Below are 19,785 nucleotides of genomic sequence, written 5' to 3' on the forward strand. Positions count from 1 at the left end.
TTTATAATATATATATATAAATATATATATATTTATATGTATTTATATATATATATGTATATATATATATATATATATATATATATATATATATATATATATATATAAATATATAAATATAATATATATACAGATATATATATATATTTATATATATATATATAAATATAAATATATATATATATTATAAAAATTACATATATATATATATATATATATATATACATATATATATATATATATATATATATATATATATATATATATATATAAGAACATGATATGATATATAACAAAAACATGGTCACAACAACAACCAGTAGATCACGAGTTGTCAGACGGAGCGGTGACGTCACCCCGTGACGTCGGCGTCAGCTCCAGCATTAACATTTTCCACCAGAGACTTCCAGACTGCTCCTGAACATGGCTGTGAACAGAAACCACTCGCAAAACGGCGGGGTCTTGATAAACAGCGGAGAAAGGTTCGTGTGTTATCGTTGTTCTGTGCGGCTGACTTCAAGAAGGAGTCAGCTGTCGCTTCTCCTTTCGGCTTGTTTACCTGCCAGTGCGCAGTCAACAGCTAGCCGGCCCGGGGAACGTTAGCACAACTAAGGCTGATTTATGGTTCCGCGTTACACCGACGCAGAGCCTACGGCGTACGGTTCGCGTCGCCGCGTACCTTACGCCGTGGGCTACGCCGTCGATTTAACGCGGACCATAAATCAGGCTTAAGGCATTCGTTCCAGTGTTGACAATTGTTTTTTATTTTAAACGCTAATAAAGCTGACTCGACTTCTGTTTTAACGGCAATATACTGTATAAAGGCTGTCTGTTTATCGTCCAGGTGTGTTTAGTTGTGGTCTAGGTTTGAAGGCTAATGTTTGGTTAGCCCACTGCCCAAACGGAAGTTTTATTTCTTGACATCTTTGTTACTACGAGATGTAAACATTGTTCTGATTCTAATGTCACGTAAAGTGGGTTGAGCACTCATTGTGAAATACAATAACAGTTTTCCTCAAGGGAACCTCCTGTATTGTGATGATATAATAATCAGGTGTCTGTCATGGCTTACTTTAATTTAACTTTATTCTCCACTCAGCGTTGTGAGAGAATGCAAGAATGTGGAGCTGTCATTCAGCGACGTCACTGGCAAGACGGATCTGCTGAAAGGAACCAAGAAAGGCACTATTTACCTCACACCGTACAGGGTATGGCCTTATTTACATTATTTGAATTTAGCATGCTTTCAATGATCCTGAAAGCTGTAGGGACAACTTTAGAGCTCTTACTCCTATGCATTCTGTTGTAACTCTGTGCTCTCTTTTCCCTCATTTGCTGTTTTAGTTGGTGTTTGTGTCCAGTAATACTAAGGATTGCATGGGTTCAGCCATGTTCCCCTATTACCTGATGAAGGGCTGCAGTATTGAGCAGCCTGTCTTTGCAGCCAACTACATAAAAGGGACAGTATCAGCAGAGCCAGGTGGTAGGTGACCTTTTGTTTTTACAGTTTACCTAAATATATTTCTGATAAAAAGCAGAAGAATTTGGGTCTATAGCCAATATTTTTAGTTTGGGTAAAATCTGTCAAGGTAAAATCCACTATATTTTATCTATAACAGAGTAAAACTTTTCTATATCTAGCATAATTGATGTTTACTCTCTAATCAGGTGGTTGGGAGGGTCAGGCCCATTTCAAGATGTCATTTACCAGTGGAGGAGCCATTGAGGTGGGGCAGCATCTCTTCAAACTAGCCACAAATGGTTTGTATACTTCAATCATTGTGTTCCATATATCCTGCACTGGACACAGTAAATCTGTGTAGTAACACATTTTAGAATAAACTCCTTGTTATTAAAGATTAATAAACAGTTATTTACATTGACTTTCCCCCCTGTGACAGTGGGGAAGTCATGTGAAACTAGCATGAACACATGCATCACTTTTTTGGAAATTCCATTTATGAATTGTTAAAATGTCTTTCTCTTTCCAATGGTCCAGCTTCTCGTGCTGCTCCTGCCCAGAATGGTGCCGCCTCTTACGGATACCCTTCACCTGGAGTGATGAATGGCTACGGCCCCCCTCCAGCTGCTCCTAATGGATACCCTTATCCACCCCCTCCTCAGCAGAATGGATACTACCAGGGCCCGTCTCCTCCTGCTGGCAACATGGGCTACCCTTACCCATCAGCTGCTGGAGGTACAGAATCCAGTCAAATAAAATATGACTTCTGCGTGTTGTATTTCCTTAAGGCAAAGCTCATTATAATTTGGTCTGCTCAATTAAGTTTTTCTGCACATTTGTTTCACTATCTTTTATTTCAATTTCTGTAAATGTTTCCACCCCCTTGTGTTTTAGGAATGTATCCAGCTAGTTTTGACTACATGGCTCCACCTCCTCCCTACCCTGGACCACCCCAAAATTGGCCTTCAGCCCCCCAGAACTGGACTGCAGCACCGGCTCCTCAAGGTCTGTTTAGTCCCTTTTTACTTTTTTTTTTTTTTTTTTTTTTTTTTTTTTTCCCCCAGTTTTTCATTTATCTGGTGGGAACTGTATGTTCAGTGCCTTGATGTTATGGGAAAACCATGAGTAAAGGGACTTCACTGATAAACTCCCCTTGATTTAGTAATCAATCCTACACAAATGGTGAAAACCACTTTCTGATGGTAGCCCTCACATGTCTGGATCAACACATTGCCTTCAGTGTAACTGCTTATACTATGTTAATTTTCAGCAATCTCATTTTTGTCTCCGGTACTTCCAGGGAAGCTTAGTGTATCTTCAAAAGCCTGTAATTATTTCACAATGACAAGGATCAAGAATCACAGGGAATCCTTCTGAAAGCTAGCATATTTGGCACAAGTGCTTTCCGATTTCCTGGAGGTTTATGGCTGGCTAAACTTTTTTTTTTTTAGCACTTTCTGTAAATGACCTCAAATCCAAAAATGGGTGTATTCTGAACATGCCCATGTAAATAGGTTAAGTATGACGTGCAGTTGGAAGCAGACTACATTAGAACATGTTTGCAGAAATAGAAAAGCTAATAAATGCTTTTGAATCTGTAGTTGCAAACAATGGTGTTTTGAAAAATCTGTGAAATTGTTTTTTTTTTTTCTGTGAACTATATTGAAGTGACTTTTCAAAAATATATATTTTTACTCTTGCTAGTGTGAGATAGAGCATAAAAGTGAGCAACTATGACCAACTCTACTCACTGGACGTACAATAGGTGTTTTTAGATTAGATCCATGTAACATAATGTAAGATGTGTGGGCATGTATAAATTATATGTTATCCCTATATCAGCAGTATATTATATCAGACAGGTGTAATTTTTAAAAAGATGTTGAATGAACATCAGGATGAGTGTTTTTTGGCCCGGTTTGTCATTTTTGTGGCTAGTTGTTCAAACAATGGACCATCCTTTATGGTTCTGGATATACCGGTATGCCGGTTCATGGCGTCCTCTGCTCCGAGACCGAGTGGCTCACAGACCTTGATGTCTCCCCAGTTACTCATCTTGCAAATATAAGCCCTACCTGTGTCCTTGTGCTGCTGTTATTATTACTCTCATCAACTGTGTCCTTATTTTATTTAGGAAAAAAAACAAACCTCCCCTAACGGGTTGTACTCGGGTAACGTGATCAACAAATCCCTCCCACCACCCGTCACCCCGCGTTAGTTCTGTTTACATTAGACCCGACCCGTGATTAGGTGTACCCTCGGAGGAGAGTTATTCAACATGCTCGACACGCCACCCTGTAAATGTAAATGTAAAAAGCTCAGGCGACACGCTAGATCTGCCTGTTAAACATGGGTATTCGCCAGTGTAGAATGGGCTGATGTTTGCACAAAAATGCACACGCATGTTGACTGCCAGCCGAGCACATTTACTCACCATTTTGTGGTTCAACCTCAAAAACTCTTAGGGTATGAACAACACTGAATTGTAGCTTTTTTTTGTGTGTTTTTCAGATTTGCACATTATCATCTTTTTCTTTTTGTGTCTATATTTATGATACTATTTTTACAATGCGTTTTATTTTTTATGGTTTTATTGTTTTTATTCAGAATGGAGGTGTATGTATGCGAGCAGCTGATTTCAATTTGAATTTCCTTAAGGATGATAAATCTAACATATCTTTAGTCTCAATACAAACTAAGTGGTATACTAGACGTTGTTATAAAATACTGCATGAGATGTCTCTAAATTGATGGATGGATAGAAAGATGCATTTGTTCTGTTGATGGCACAGAAAAACAAACAAACAAAAGCATGCTCTGAGCAATGGTTAGCCCCCTGTCCTTCACAACCAAAACCATTTCTGTTGAAACATCTTGGAAACAAAATTAAAATGCTTAGGGTGGTGAAGTAGTTGCAGATCCATCTGGATGGAAAACATATAATTCTTGCTGCATAGTTATGAACTTTTGCTGTAAAAAAAATTGACAGCTTAAGCTCTTTCCCTTGTGGACGTGCACTGCCTGGAAAAGATGACCATGCAAGAGAACTAGAAGGACGCCTACTATTTTCTTCTCTTTATGCCTCCGGTCATAAAGTTTTTTTTATTATAATACTCTTGATAAGTCACTAACTTTGGGAGAGGTTGCAAGGCCATCAGAAGGCTAATCATCAAAATTCCGAAAGATAAACAATCCTCGCATTAGAACTTGAAAGCAGTGTCATCCCAACCTGCACATGGGATGAGCTAAGAAACATTCCAGTTTAGCCAGTCTGTATTTCAGGAAAAGCTTGAGTTGGATGTTGATTTTGGTCTTGAGGATTTCTGGAGCTGTCAGTGTAGATGGATATGACTAACGCTGTGCTTCTTGCATCAGTTCTCCTTACAGTGTTTTTGCAGTGTGGTGTCTGTTTCTCAATATGTGCTTCATTCATTTCTCTCTTGCTTCCTCTCTTTGTCATGTTTCGATGCCCAGGTAACTCAAAAGCGGCCGAAGCAGCAGGCAGTGCGTATTATAATCCCAACAATCCACACAATGTCTACATGCCCATGGTAAGGTTGCTGCGGTTTCTTCTCAACAGTTGTGTGTAAAATGTTATCTTTTTGATGAAACAGTTTTTCTTCCCTTAATTATCTTGCAGGAGCGCCCTCCACCATATGCACCATATCCAGACACTCCTGACAAGAAAAACAACTGAGATTCAGGCACCATCACTCCAGTGAAACTCTTCTCGCTTCCCCTGTTTCTTATCCATATATTCTTAATAAGGCGTAAAATTTACGAATACCTAACTGATTGTAGTGTACAGAAATGTGAAGATGAGTAACAGAGGACTCGAGAGAAATTAGTGATATTTAACCATAAAATCATTTATATTTTGGGTATTGAGAAAACTTATAAAAAATTGCATCTTTTAAATACTGTGTTTTTCATAGTTTAAAGTAATTTAAATGAGAGACAACTAGTAAAGTTTGCTTTTCTAATACATTTCCTTATTAACATTCTCAACAGTGGGATTTATTTTCATTTTCTGATTGTCTTACACATAGACGGGGGCACCTAAACTGTCCCTGTTACGATTTTGAAGGATGGTATATAGTATTTTTTTTCTTAGTGGATTTATTACCAGGACACTTTTGTACCAATTTACTGAGTGCAGTTATTGTTGTTATTAACAATAGAAAATCCTATCAATTTCTTTTTTCCAGTATCACTGCAAATTGTGTTACTTTTAGTTTTTGTCCGTACACAAAAACAGAACTGGTTTGAATTATGTTTAACTAATACACGTTTATTTCATCCATGATTAACTCAGTTATACTTAAGCTAAAGTAATTTGTTGCATGTTATCATTATTCTCTATAACATGCCGGGTTATGTAAAGAAGCAGTGTAATGTGTAGGAAAAGAAAGAAAGGGGGATCAGAAACTTCATGGATGAGTTGCATAACAAGTTTACAGGTGAGCAGGCGGGTTACCTTAATGAACTCTGCTGTACTTCTGGCTTGTGTTGTATTCATGTGGCAAAACTGAGCTGAAACTAGAACTGAGTAATTACACTAGTGTGGCATTTCAGCCCACGTTGATTTATCCATGATCCATCAGTGTTTTTCCTCTTGTTGAAACTTCCTAAAGCAAACAATATAAACCAGATTATAATGGGATGAGGGGCCAACGAGGCTGTCTAATTGCATCTAACTTGATGTGGATCAGTTAACACCTGTTTGAACTATTTGCACACAGATTTTGTGGATTGAGGTTGTTACCTGTATATGATCTCTTTATGAATTCTTATTCTTTTTGCTGAATTTTGTCAATGAAACTCCAATAAATTAGTCATTTATTGAACTTCACTCTTGACATTTTTTACTACCGTTCCATATTTTTTAATTTTGTTTACTGTGAGGAATCTCTCCTTTTAAAGAGCTAATTGGTGCTTACTGAAAGAAAAGAAATGTATTGCTTCACAGCACTTATTTGTTGCTTAATCTTTAATTTTTTCTCAGTTGATTGGGTTTTTTTTAGATGCTTGGTGTTTGCAATAATCTTTCTAAAATTAAGGTTTAAGTTACCAAATACAAGTTAATTCTTACTCCTCTTTAATATACGAGTGGTCTAAATATTGAGCGTGTGTGCTTACCCAAACATGAACAGTTTTCCAAAAAAAAATGTTAGTCTGTGTTTTAGAAATGAAGAAATCTCCAATTAGATTTATTTCATCCATAAAAATGTGTTTATTAAGTTATGAAATACTCCAACTTGGACATTATGTTCACTCTGATCACAGAAAACTCCATACATATCATATTGTCCAGTTTTTATTGTCTCATTAAATAAAGAGCATTTTTGTACACTAGTTCACCAGTATTTACTATACACAGAATTTCATTCTAGCAAAACAAGAGAGCTTAACAGCTCTAGAAACTAGACACTTAGACTTCACTCACAGCTGCACAACTAATTCATAAAGGGTAACTCCACCGTATGGCTTACCTCCTGTTTCCAGTTCCCCATTCAGGAAGGGCATGTGCTTTTTGAAACCTTTTTATCTAACGTTAATAGCATTAATGTCTAATGTCTAATTCTTTGCATTTCCTTAGCTGTAAACTAAAGTCTAAACTTATTTAAAAAGAGTGCAAAGTGCTATTCTGGGAGATGAGGGCTCTACAAGGACGCATTATCTTCAAGGACAAACATTCTGAGGGAAACCAAAACATCTAAAAGCTGTTTAATACTAGATTTTGATGGTAGAGTTTCATGACGGTGAACACATTGCAGAAGCAAACCAGTTTCTCCTACAGAGATGGGTAACTAGCAGATGGTGTGGAGATATTCACTGAATGTGACAAAACAAAAGGCTCTGGGTTAGAAATAATGTAGAATCAGTAGTTATCTGAAATGTTCAACTATTCCCAACATCTGTTCTGTTAGCGATCTTTAAAGTAGTAAAATAAATAAAGTAATAATGTTTGATGCTAAGAACTAAAAGGTCTCACTCCTTGAACACCTAACTTCAGTTTTACAGCTACAGGACTAACTGGGGTGTGTGGGAGCGGGCAGGCTGGGTGATTTCTACGGTTCCTCCTGTAGAAACCACACCTCGTTCCTGCGTCCGTAAGGCTTCAGTGGAGGGTCGTAGCTGCAGCAGAAGTACTGCTTGCGCTGAAAGGGAGCCGCTTCACCGAGAGTGCGGGTCAGACGCAAAGCCTCTGCTCGATATTCACTCTCCCCTGCGAAGCCACCAAACTGTCTGTGGATTAAGCAAAAAAAAAAAAAGAAATCAATTGCAAATCAGCTTTTATTTAAAGAGGATATTGAAAGCTTGTCAGGCACTTGGAGGTTTTAGTATTTTGGCGTGAATATGAAGTCCTGAATTTTTATCTTGTAAGGCAAATAATCCAATATTTTACTTAAAGTAAAATAGTGTGTAGTGCATGGCAAAAGTATGTGAACCTTTCATTTCAGTAAACACTGTGACCTCTCTGGAGCAGTTTAACCATTTGGTTTGGTTGTACAAAATAGCTTTAAGTCTGGAGTATTGGTGGTTTTCCTCACCAGAGGCTCAATCCTGTACCACATTTAATGAGGTCCAGTTCAAACAGCACTAATACCTACATTTTTAACATACCCTTACTGGAATATCTTATTATTATTCTTTCTTTTTACATAACCATGTTCATTTAAATACAATAATACTATTTTGGTCTCATCAGTTCACTATTTTCCAAAAGGTCAAGGTTGTTTACAGGAACTTTTAACAGCTCCAGATAAATAGAAATATAATATTTTTATACATTTACTTTTCCTTTTTTCTTCTGTGAACCTGCAGACTTTTATCAGCCTTAATCTTGAAACTCTATTTATCACATTAGTGGTCCTGAATTTTACACCTCTATGAAACCCAACCCCTGGCCAGGTAGAGGCTAAACTGCATATGGGAGGGGTTTTGTTAATTTTTCCCAGCATGATTTACATAATTAACTTTTATGTCTGATCTGCAGAGATCTCCATTGTTCATACAAGGTTTCTACTTTTCTTTTTTAAATCAAAGAATAAAAACAAAACAAACAAAAAAAAACCTCACAGGAACACAATACTGGATCATTACCTCAAAAAGTAAATTACTAACCTTTTATTTTTGGTTCTCCTTCATCTCTCGCTTACAACATCTGATTGTTTAACGCAATTCTATACACTCATATGTGAGCTCACAAACATGCATATCACTGAATGTACCGTACAGTTTGCATTAGCACCTCAGATGACACGTACAGAGCATAGACAGTCATGCCAGGTCGCTCTTCAATCATGATGGCACTGTCGCCGGGAGTTGGGGGGCTTTGCTGGTAGGTGGAGGGAATACGGATACCTGCTGCCAGACGTCGGGAGAGAACGCCATCGTTCCGCGGATACACTGTGATGATGATGGGAAATGCCATACCCATGGCTTCACCTTGGGGGAAAGAGGGTGAGAAAGAGGTTTGTAAAAGGAGGAACACACAGGAGAGGACAGAGAAAGTCCCTAAAAGCAAAATTACCAAAACTAAAGGTCAAGACTTATGCAGTTTTCTCTTAAGAACATATTAACATATGCAGATTCAAAGCCTGATAGCTTTCATTGAGAGAAAATAAAATGTCTATGAATTATGCTTCTAAATTAAATGTTATTCTGCACTGAAGCCTACAAGTAACACTGCCTTTAGACTGCTGTGGTGCAAATTTGTCTCCAGCTCCGAAAACAAGGTGTTCAAACATGTTACCTTCCAAATACACCAAATGGCTTTAAATCTACTTGTTGGAAGTATGTTAATTCAAAATGAGGTTCATCTTAGATATTGGAGGTATGGAATAAAACATATCAAAAGTGCGTATTGTTACGGAAACTTGTTTTTCTTCCTTCACAATGTGACTTCTTGCTAGTACACTCAGTTCAGACCATATTGTGTCTGTGCCGTTGGGTTCAGCTGTCGTCCACAGCTGCAAGGATTGTTGTGGGGAATTGGATTTTATTTTGTCTAAAATCAACCTGGTCTGTTTTGGGGAGACTACGACACTAGCCTGTTTGACCATTCTGCATGCAAAAGAGAATTAAATTCACAAATTCGAGCCATTGCCAATTGCCATTACCTTTATTCTTGAGTGTGGGTACATTACTTCAGTCTTATTCAGATATTTCACCTAGAGGTTAAACGTATTTATACAGACATATAAGCATTTTATTATTCAAACTTTTTAAAGGACTTCACTAAAAAAAAAACAACATTACATTAAGACAGTGTATAACGTAAAAAACCAAGACAGTGCAAAGAATTGCAAATATCATACGTGTACATGTTGTTCAAAGTCAAACATAGAAAACAACATGTTAAATACTTGATATGTTTTCCATTTCATAAAAAGTATCGGTTCCTTTGAATTTGGTGGCAGCAATGTGTCTTAAAAAAGTTGGCACGTGCATACCAAAAGGCTGGAATAGTAAGAGTCACTAGGAAGAAGCATCTGGTGAAACATCTACAACTAATAAGGTTAAATGGCAACAGGTCTGTGACATGACTGGGTATAAAACGTGTGTCTTAAAGAGGCACATTCTCCCAGATGTTTCCCCCAATTATAAAAATAATGGTCATATAATTGTAAAACAATGTCATAATGTTTCTGCGTAAAACTCTAGTCTGAATATCATCTGTCTGGAGAAATCTGTATGGACAAAGGACAAGGCTGAAAATCAATACTGAATACCCTTTAACTACTATATATAAATAAAACAAATATAATAAATATAAAACTATTTACTATTACTATAAAAGTATTGTTGGTTTGATTATGGGATTGTGTGACAGCATGAATTATGTCACTATGTAAGTAAAAATTACTGTTACTCAACAGTTAAGATGATTTATTTGCTAAGTTTCTATCTCTGACTTACATAAATGAAGAGAACAAATGGAAATGCAGCGCAGAATAGAGCCTGCACCGCCACCTGGGATTCGGTGGAATTACACAATGATGAACGACAACAGACAAGAAGAAATGCCAACTATGTTGCTCATACGTAGGCTACATGCGTAATTGCTGCACAGAACAATACAAAACGCTTTGTTTGTTTTGTTTTTATTTTGGATCCCCATTAGCGGACGCAAAACGCCAGCTAGTCTTCCTGGGGTCCATGAAGATTAAAAGTACATTCATATAAAAGTACATTTACATATACACGTCATATAATACTTTACACTTTAAATATATGAATACATACATAAATAAATACAATTACATCACTCCATTAACACCTCTCCCCCCTCCCCCTCCCACTAACCCACCCACATCATCCAAATTGGGCGGCATTACATGAAAATAGACTGGAATGACTTAATGAAAATAATTATTAAAGAAGTCTGATGGGGCTCAATAACACTCCAAAAATGACAGTCTAAAAAGATCGTCTAAAACTGTATCATGTACAGAACAAGCGAGTTGAGAAATGCCACCATTATTTCTTGTATTACTTGTTATCAATGTTCAGTTTAAATACCAGCAAGTCCAAGTTCAGTCTAAAGCTTTTTTCTGGATATCCTGGCTGAATTAAGCCTGAATTTGGTTTCACAAGAGCAGTAGCACAAGTTACCATGGCGATATATCCTGTGCAGCTCGCCTGCTCCAGACCAGGCTAACAGCCAGGCTGAGTTAAGCCTGGTGCCTCATCTGTTTAGTCAGCAGTCACGCCGATCAGATTTTAAATCAGCCTGCAATAATACACCACTGATTCATTTTGACTTTCAGTCAAGTATTATTATTATTATTATTATTATTTAAATATTATGATGGTTATGTTATCAATCTCATAATTATCCATTTGGGCATTGATAATGTTCAATCATGTTGTCAGAAAGGTCTTTAATAGACTATCACATGTGTGGAGGGAGTTAGACAAATGATAAAGAAGCAAAGGTCAGGCATCGGGCCCTCTGAAATAAGAAGAACACACAAAGCAACAGGTCAATTATACAGATATATACATTTTAACAGAATACACATGTATTATTTTTACCAGCAAGTTCTCTGATACAATACTTAGGATGGATCACATCATGGATCACATCAAATTCATATTTTTTTGCCTAAGGACACTACGAAGTGAGAGGGCGGGATTCGAACCACCAAAACCTTGATTATTGGACGACTTGCTGCATTTCCATAGCAACTGCTGCCCACTGATTTCACCAAATAATTTGTGATTTCATGACTGTGTATGTGAGAGATAGGAGGAGCTGTCCTCTATGTTGTGGTGCTGAAATGAGAAGACAACACACAATACAGGTCAATTATACAGATACATTTTAAACATAATACACATGTATTATTTGTATTACTCGTTGCCCCTCTCTTCCTGTCCCCTTTTCACATCACCTCTCCATTTTTCTCTTCTGTCCCTTTTTCATGTGGTCTTCCTCTCCCTTTGTTCTTCTTTTTCTCTTCCTGGCTTTGTTGTAGTCTGATTTCTCTCCTTTTTGTCCTTATCTTTTTTATTTTCCTGTCTCTTTTACTCACATTCATCTCTCCTTTCTCTCTCCTATCAGACAATTATTTTGGCCAGGGTCATCTTCAAGAAGTACAGTGGATGCTGCTGGAGAGCTCTCACAGCCCATCCCCGTCTCTGAGAACAAATACAAAACACAGTATGCTGCTTTTACCCAGTGGTGAAATCTACAGTATATTTACAAATGTAGACAGTTGAGAATTTCATGCAACTTCAATTTTGTCTGCTCTGCTGTATCTTAGAGGCAAACACGTTACTTTAAACTCCACTACTGTACATTAAATGAAATGGCTTGTTACATATTTCAAACCTTTCCTGCCTCGTGAAACCCATGATTCAATGCTAATATTTGTGATAAACTGAAAGAGTCTTCCTTTGTGTTGGGACTTCTTAAGCCAAAACTCAGTATATGAATTCATTAAAAATTAGCTCAATCTTAAATATCTACAGCACTAAATGATAACATGCATTAAAATGATATTAATATGAAGTTGAGGGATATTTATCACTGATATTATCAATGAGGGATATTTTTTAATGCAGAGTGATAGTTGTTAATAACTTCCTTAACTTGCATAGTTTATGTTTTTAATGCACAAATGTACACATTCAGGACATTCACCGTTGGACAGTTTTGATACTCACTTGTTTATTTGCACAGCAGGCTCTCTCAACAGGTGTCGGTTGCTGCTGCTGCTGGTGCTGCCGCAGGAACAGTGAAGAAACTTGTCACTTTCTGTAACTTCCTGTAAATGTTTTGTTTTCTTCCTCTTTGTGTTGTGAATTCTCGTCTCGACTACGCCACTCTCCTCTTCCTCTCTCGCCACTTTGTGCCATTTGTTTTCGTTTTGCCACTGTTGCATCTGCATCTTGCATCTGTTTTGCACATGTGCAGTAAGATGGACTGATCCAATTTAGTGGACATTGAAGGAAGGGCCCCTAAAACATATAATACGATACGCATCTGCTGGCATTTTAGTGGCGGATTTAAATCATAAATACAACTAATATGATAAGTAATAACTGTATTAACCATAAGTGTATGAGGATTTTTACAAGGCCCCTCAGGATCCTGGGGCCCTAGGCAGCTGCCTAGTTTTGCCTAATGGTAAGTCGGCCCGTGCCTCCATGCACATCAATCCTCTATTTGCCACATTTGGAAACTTTTTGATGAGAGCCAAACTATTTTTAGGGAACTGAACCAAAAGAACCGGCTATCTTAAAAGAGCCGAAATTCCCATCACCACAAAGCATGTCCTCACTCGTCAGTAGCCAACTGCCCATGTGCGTTCAACGAGAGCTGCTGGTTATGCAGATGTGTCTTGGTCACTTCACCTCTAAGTACAGATTACTTGCAGCTCATGAGTTTGATTACCCACCTCAGTAGAAAGTTGTCTTTACTAAGTTTAAGTAGGGATAGTCAACAGAGTAATCTGGAATGAGTTAAGGTCACGTTTCTTTTTAAGTAAGATATACAATTACACTTTACAGTGCAGTTGAAGCGACTGAGAAATAAAGACCGGGGAGCCTGGAGAGGATTCAATCTCCGTGCTGAGCACAGATACTGGAGGTTCTTGGGGTCGGTCCACATAAGGAACGGCTCCCGTTCCAATGTCGCCAGTCCTGAAGGACCGGTGTCGTCCTTCACAATAATGCCCATTTTTGAATGACGTTGTCGTTGATAAAGTACTTATATATGGGCTTTCTTACCTTCATGAGCGCTACCTGTGCAGACTACTGGGTCCTAAAATTCAGGACTGCAACGAGCAGAGCCACGCCCCCACCGTTCCACAGGTGATCTGGGTTGATCGGAGCCACGCCCCCACCGTTACAGGTGATCTGTGTTGATCGTAGCCACGCCCCCACCGTTACAGGTGATCTGTGTTGATTGGAGCCACGCCCCCACCGTTACACAGATGATCTGTGTTGATTGGAGCCACGCCCCCACCGTTCCACAGGTGATCTGTGTTGCGCCCGGATATTTGCAAGTGGTGCTCCATGCAGTGGGGGATGCCGAAAATCTTAGCAAAGCCACTATTTGCCGCACAACCAGAAGAGTGTATCTGGTATTAAAAGAATATATGCACATCTTCATAACCTTCCCCGCCCACATTGAATTCTCTTGAACTGATTAATTTTTTTCAGTCCATTCCAGCATTTACCACACTCATATTCTAATAATCTAGTGTGGACACGTGCCACTAGTTTATCTGCCTTTGAATAATACTCACTGGATTAATGTCAGCCAGTCAGTCAATCATTCTACAGAAATGTAATTATGTTGCACATTCAGTAGAGTAATGATGTACTGTCCCTGAAGGGGGTAGTTTCTATGGGTTTGGACACAGTCCATGGCTGCCCCCCCCCCCCAGGATCCCTTCTAAAACAGGCCTCCCTTCATTAATATCAAGGACGAGCTCTCCTGCTGGCGTGGATTCTGGGGATGGTAGGTCACCCCCTGTGCCAGACACATGAGCCTTTTTTCAAAGCACCCGTGGCCTTTATTTGGAAAGTAGGTAGACAGGCAACGGGGATGGAGAGGGGGGAGGACATGCAGTAAAGAGCGAAAGGCCGGGACTCAAACCTGCGCTGCCTGCACGAGGACTACAGCCTATGTAGATGGCGGGCCACTCAACCCACTGAACTATCCAGGGCCAAGAATAACATGAATTAATCCACTGTTAGATGCACACATCACATTATAGACTTCCACTGTTCATTTATACTTTTAAAGTCGTTAATCTGAGCAAAAGTCAGGTAAATCCTTGACTGATATGATTATGACCTTTTCTGTTAAGATTAGTGGTTGGAAAATGTGTATTTCAGGCTGTTTTTGCGTTTAAGCAATCCGCCATTGTTTGCCATGTCCTTTGTTGCATCTTTATAATAGCGGCAGTGTTTCCTTTTTTAGTATGATATGCTTCATTTTTTCACAATCGTCCATCAAAAGATGTTGCTCGTTTGGTGAGAAGTAGGGCACATGGTCTACGCGCATTTACCTGGATTACTTACACCTGGCTTGACAAAGCCGCACTTCCCGAGCCTGGTTTGGCCTTTGTGAAACGGATGAAACCAGGATGAACTGATCGCGCTATGTCAAGCCTGGATGTGTCTCTGAATCCTACTTTTGTGAAACAGCCCTCTGTTGCTAAAAACATCAACAAAGCACTGAAAGCTCAAGTAGTCCTCCTCCTCCGGCCTAAGAAAACAGGTCTTATCAAGAGCATCAACCCTCCCTCTGTTTGTGATTGGCTAAAGAAATGTTTGTGAGGGTTTGGAGCGGCAGACTCCCCCCCGTTGTGTTTTCTTCACAGCCAGGCTTATGGTAAGGAAAGAATCACCGAATTTGACAAAAAACACTTGTTATGGGTTAGAAATCACAGAATTGCTTACCATACCTTTAATTCCCCAGTGAGTTTCTGGGGCATTGCCTTTGTCAGATTGTGAAAATCAGATTTCTGGTTTTTGCAACATATCGAGTATAAATGGACCGTAATAGTATGAAAGAAGTGCTACTAGAAGCAGTTGAATAGTGAGTTATAGTTACACTGTTAGTAAAGATGAGGAGGCTTTTCTGAGGGGTTTACCTTGTTCATTGCTCCCGCCGATGTACATGAGCAGCTTCCTAATCAGCTCCCCAGTCACTTGGTCATAGCTTCTTCCTTCGGAGGAGATGACGGCATATTTGGCAGCATCATACCGCCGGACCTCAAACCTAACTCCCTCCTGTAGAGGAGACAAAACCAGGGGACAGGTTGATAATAATAATAATAATAATAATAATAATAATAATAATAATAATAATAATAATAATAATAATAATAATAATAATAATAATAATAATAATAATAATAATCGATTTTATTTATAGAGCGCTTTTAAAAGATCTCAAAGACGCTTCACAGACACAAAGATAAAACGTAGAGATCAAGAAAATTAAAATTAAAAACAACAGGATAAAAAAAGATAAGAGATAAAAGATAGGATAAAGGATAAGAAACAAATCACACATTAAAAGCTGTTCTGAAGAGGTGAGTTTTAAGATGCGATTTGAAGGTGGGTAAAGCCTGAGTTATGGTTCTGCATCAAAACGACGCCGTGCCTACGCCGCCGCGTGACGCCGTCGCGTGACGCTGTCGTGAACCCTTCGGACTTCTCCGTCACTCCATTTCCCCGCGGTGCAGTACCCCCCCGTGACCGCTAATTCGCGATCTTTTCCTGAATGGTTTATCCGACTTTTTCCGGTCACAGTGAATCAAAGAGATAAGGACAACTATTGTGGAAAAAAAAAAAATAAATAAATCACACATACACGAAGAAAAGAGCGCTGAAAGTTCACGACGGCTTCAAATCGGAAACCGGAAAAGCGTTGCTTCCAAGCGAACCAATCACAGCCCTCTCGGTCTGCGTTTGGTCTGCGTCAACTCGACGCGTAGTTACAATTTTTGGGAGGTGCAAATCAGTGACGGCGTGTGGTCTGCGTCGACGCGTACCACACACCGTAGGCACGGCGTCGTTTTGACGCAGAACCATAACTCAGCCTTAAGTCTGTGCAATTGAGGTTAGGTATCAGTACACCATTCACTTCTCCTCATGCAGCTTTTTGCAAATGCAGAAATTGGTATTTGACACAAGCATCCATGCACACACAATCTCTGTGGTGATTCTCCACTGAAAAGATGGGAGTAATGGAGAGGTCAAGTTCATGTATGATTCACCTCTGACAGTCTGCTCCTGAGGACGAAAACTTTGGACCAGTGGGGGTTCACACTCGAGGGGGTGTCATTGTGCATATGAAAAAAAAAGGTCAGATCCAGATGTACAATCTTTTACTCTGAGCTTTTTTTTCTCTCTTCTGCTCTGCAGGGCTCAGCAGTCTTACATAACAGTAAAAAAAAAAACAAAAAAAAAACATACACGACTCTCTCTTACTGACACAGCTGATGAAACAGCTCTGCATGAACTGATTAAGTGGGGTTAATGTAGAACACTGTACATCATTTATACTGCAGTGCAATAATTGCTTTTGAAGGAATCTGGTCACTGTGACGCAGGTTTCTAATCCAGTTCTTATTCCCACTAACACGATTACGCGCTGTGACTTTTTACAGTGTATGCTTCTGTTTGTGCATTGAAATGTAATTGCATAATCTGTATCCCGCTGATTTGCAAGGAAAGTACTGGCTTCTATTATTTACTATCTTTCAGATTATGTATTTTTCTCAACTCAAAAGAAAACACAATGCTCGCAGTTCGGTTTCCACTACATATTCTCATTTCTTCTGTGTTCTTTTTAAGACTATTTACATTTCCATCATACAAATAGCTAAGCCCTTATCCTGTAAATGTTTCTTTAAACTCCTGGTCTATTTCAAATATAATCTTTTCTATTTGATTTTCCTTTATGACAAATGCGGTTACACCAAGATCAAACCCTGCTCCGATGACAGAAAATCCCCGAAATCTGCAATGTGGTCTTGTATTAAAACCCTACTGCCACCCTCATTGCTAAGCTCAACAAAAGAACACTACCGTATATTATTACAGAGCATTCACAAGTGACAGGTACACAAGCTGCTGCATTGTAATTAAGAGTTATTGGCTTTGTCACTGTGTGTGGGTGACAAGAAAGCTGTCTGACTTAAGTTAGAAAGTGCAATTAATTCGACATGTCTGCTTGTTTGTATGTGTGTCTATGTCATCTTGTGCAATGTAATTACTCTGTGCCTGAACAGGACAAGCAGAAAAGGTATTATCAATGCTGTGCGTGTTCAGATGCTTTGTCATTTCATTTTGAAACAATGTTTCACTGCACTCATTAGCAAACTTTTGGCAGATTTCCACCCACTGGTTGCTGTTGCTCTGCTGCTAATGTGTGTGTATGGTTGTGTGGGTTTAACCTGCCAGGCAGCGGCCCTGCATCGAGTGTCAGATTTTAATTAAGTGTGTTAAGTGTCACTCAGGTAGTTACTCCACAGATCATATGCCAAGCTCTGATTTCAGTCGCTGCTTTTTTAGAAATGAGTCAAATCTAGAGATTTGATGAGACTGATGCATTCATCCAGCTCTAACGTCAGTATGAGGAAATGTGAATCATTACAAAAAGATGTTTTTCTCAGCTTTACACAAATAAAGTGTGTCAGTGTGAATGTACTGTATGTGAGTCAGGTTGGTTATTCCTTGTTCATCGGTTTGTTTGGACAGCCGTTGTCCAAAGCAACACATGACTATGTGCAGATTTATTTAAAAACCAGGACCCCAGGCATTGCTCCAGTTTACAACACACATCACCGAGTTTTCTGGATTACCTCCAAAGTGTGCAATATATTAAACATAAGGCGGGGTTGGAGGCTAAAATAAGATAAGCATGACCTTTGTGAGGTCAGTTTTCAGTATCAGTATTCTCATTAGTGACGGTCAGAGTATAGATGCACACACATGCACACCTGAGCATCCTTATCCAAGACTGGATCAGTTATGACACAACGGATGTATTCAACCCAAGGATACAACAGAAGCATCCACAGAGTCATAACAGAGAAAAAAATACAGTAAACCCAAATGACAAGGAACCTGTAGCTTTTTTTTTCTTCTTCCCAATCATCTCCATTTGTCTGTCTTTTTGGGACCTCAGGCTGGTTTAACCCCCACTGTGGGTCAGCAGCCACTCTCACAGGTCACATAATTACCTGTCAGGCTCTCTGGCAAGGTTACAGAGCTTGTGACCGCAGCACAACCACCAAAAACCTCATTACATCAAATCTATACCAAATTTAAACACCATGACAGGCTTGGATCTCGGCGTCACATTAATCTAATCTAAAAGTCACACCTCTGCAGAAGGACGGGCTTTTCTTTTCCGTGCGTAATCTGTGCGCCAAAAGGGCACGAATGAGCGCATCAGCGCCACAGATGCTTACCTGCATCTCACTGCTGAGCACCTTATATTCCGACTCCTCGCTGTTCCCGAACAGGGAGTTCTTTATCATGCCAAACATCACTCCGGCCAGGTCACCTCTCTCCTCTCTTTGCCCTGCACTTTGTTCCTCTTCCCCGCCTCTGTCTGTTGCAGACAAGTTGCTCCAAGAGGAAAGCAACACCTAATTCCCCACAGAGCGCAACTCTGCGCTTGACAGATGTTTTTGTATCTTTATTTTCGGAGGAGGAAGTCGGGGATGCTGAGTGGCCGCCCTCTTTGACCAAATCAGCCTCCCCTGTGACGATGGGAGAGCGTCCGCCCTCCTCCCATCTTTGTTTGTTCCCTGGCGTCCAACTAAAGCAACACCAGGTAATTGTGATTAAAAGGACGCACGTACTTGCATGACTAATGTCATGATGTTGGAACTAGTGGCGTCATCCAAGTCTTTCCACAAAAAGTGGAGTAACCTTCAGTGACACTCTGCTCTTTAGGGAATTTTCTCCCTCATTTTCTTTGTCATGGCGGTCTGTTCCACGATGGTGCAACGTGGATAAACACAAGCACATCCTGCTTCAGTACAAATGTGTTATTATTATGCATGGGACTTTGTTTCCCTAGCTGTGTGTCCCTGTTAGTTTGGACATGCAAGCACGGTTTCACGCTCACTGGGTTGCTTTGCTTTAGGCTCAGTCTATTTTAATCCACACTGAGGGCAATGTTAGTCACCAAAGCACAGCAACTAAGGGTAAGCAAGCAGGGCAGAATTAAGGGAGGGGGGAAAGTGGAAGTGCTGGAAAAGGTGTACGAGGAAGCTGTGGAGAGAGGATGGAGGCAACAGAGGATTGCTGTGAAGCAAAAGGTGATCAAATAT

At 39.4% G+C, this 19,785-nt stretch overlaps 2 protein-coding genes across 2 annotated transcripts; one reads left to right on the forward strand and one right to left on the reverse strand.

Annotated features, from left to right (window-relative positions):
• The first annotated feature begins 335 nt into the window (after positions 1–335).
• On the forward strand, positions 336–6,309 carry wbp2nl (WBP2 N-terminal like). Its single transcript, XM_061711682.1, has 8 exons — positions 336–482; positions 1,100–1,208; positions 1,345–1,483; positions 1,669–1,761; positions 2,000–2,197; positions 2,357–2,467; positions 4,937–5,013; positions 5,103–6,309. The coding sequence occupies exons 1-8, from the start codon at positions 424–426 to the stop codon at positions 5,157–5,159; spliced, it is 843 nt and encodes a 280-aa protein (XP_061567666.1). The 5' UTR covers positions 336–423; the 3' UTR covers positions 5,160–6,309.
• Positions 6,310–6,702: 393 nt separating this feature from the next.
• Positions 6,703–19,184, reverse strand: LOC133421892 (heme-binding protein 1-like). The gene is made up of 4 exons (XM_061711683.1): positions 18,916–19,184; positions 15,583–15,721; positions 8,734–8,914; positions 6,703–7,711 (listed from the first exon to the last, which is right to left on the reverse strand). Exons 1-4 carry the CDS (start codon positions 18,991–18,993, stop codon positions 7,534–7,536), a joined length of 576 nt encoding a protein of 191 aa, XP_061567667.1. The 5' UTR covers positions 18,994–19,184; the 3' UTR covers positions 6,703–7,533.
• Between the last annotated feature and the right edge of the window lie 601 nt (positions 19,185–19,785).

This window comes from Cololabis saira, chromosome 21, assembly GCF_033807715.1.
Source record: "Cololabis saira isolate AMF1-May2022 chromosome 21, fColSai1.1, whole genome shotgun sequence".
Taxonomy (NCBI): domain Eukaryota; kingdom Metazoa; phylum Chordata; class Actinopteri; order Beloniformes; family Belonidae; genus Cololabis; species Cololabis saira.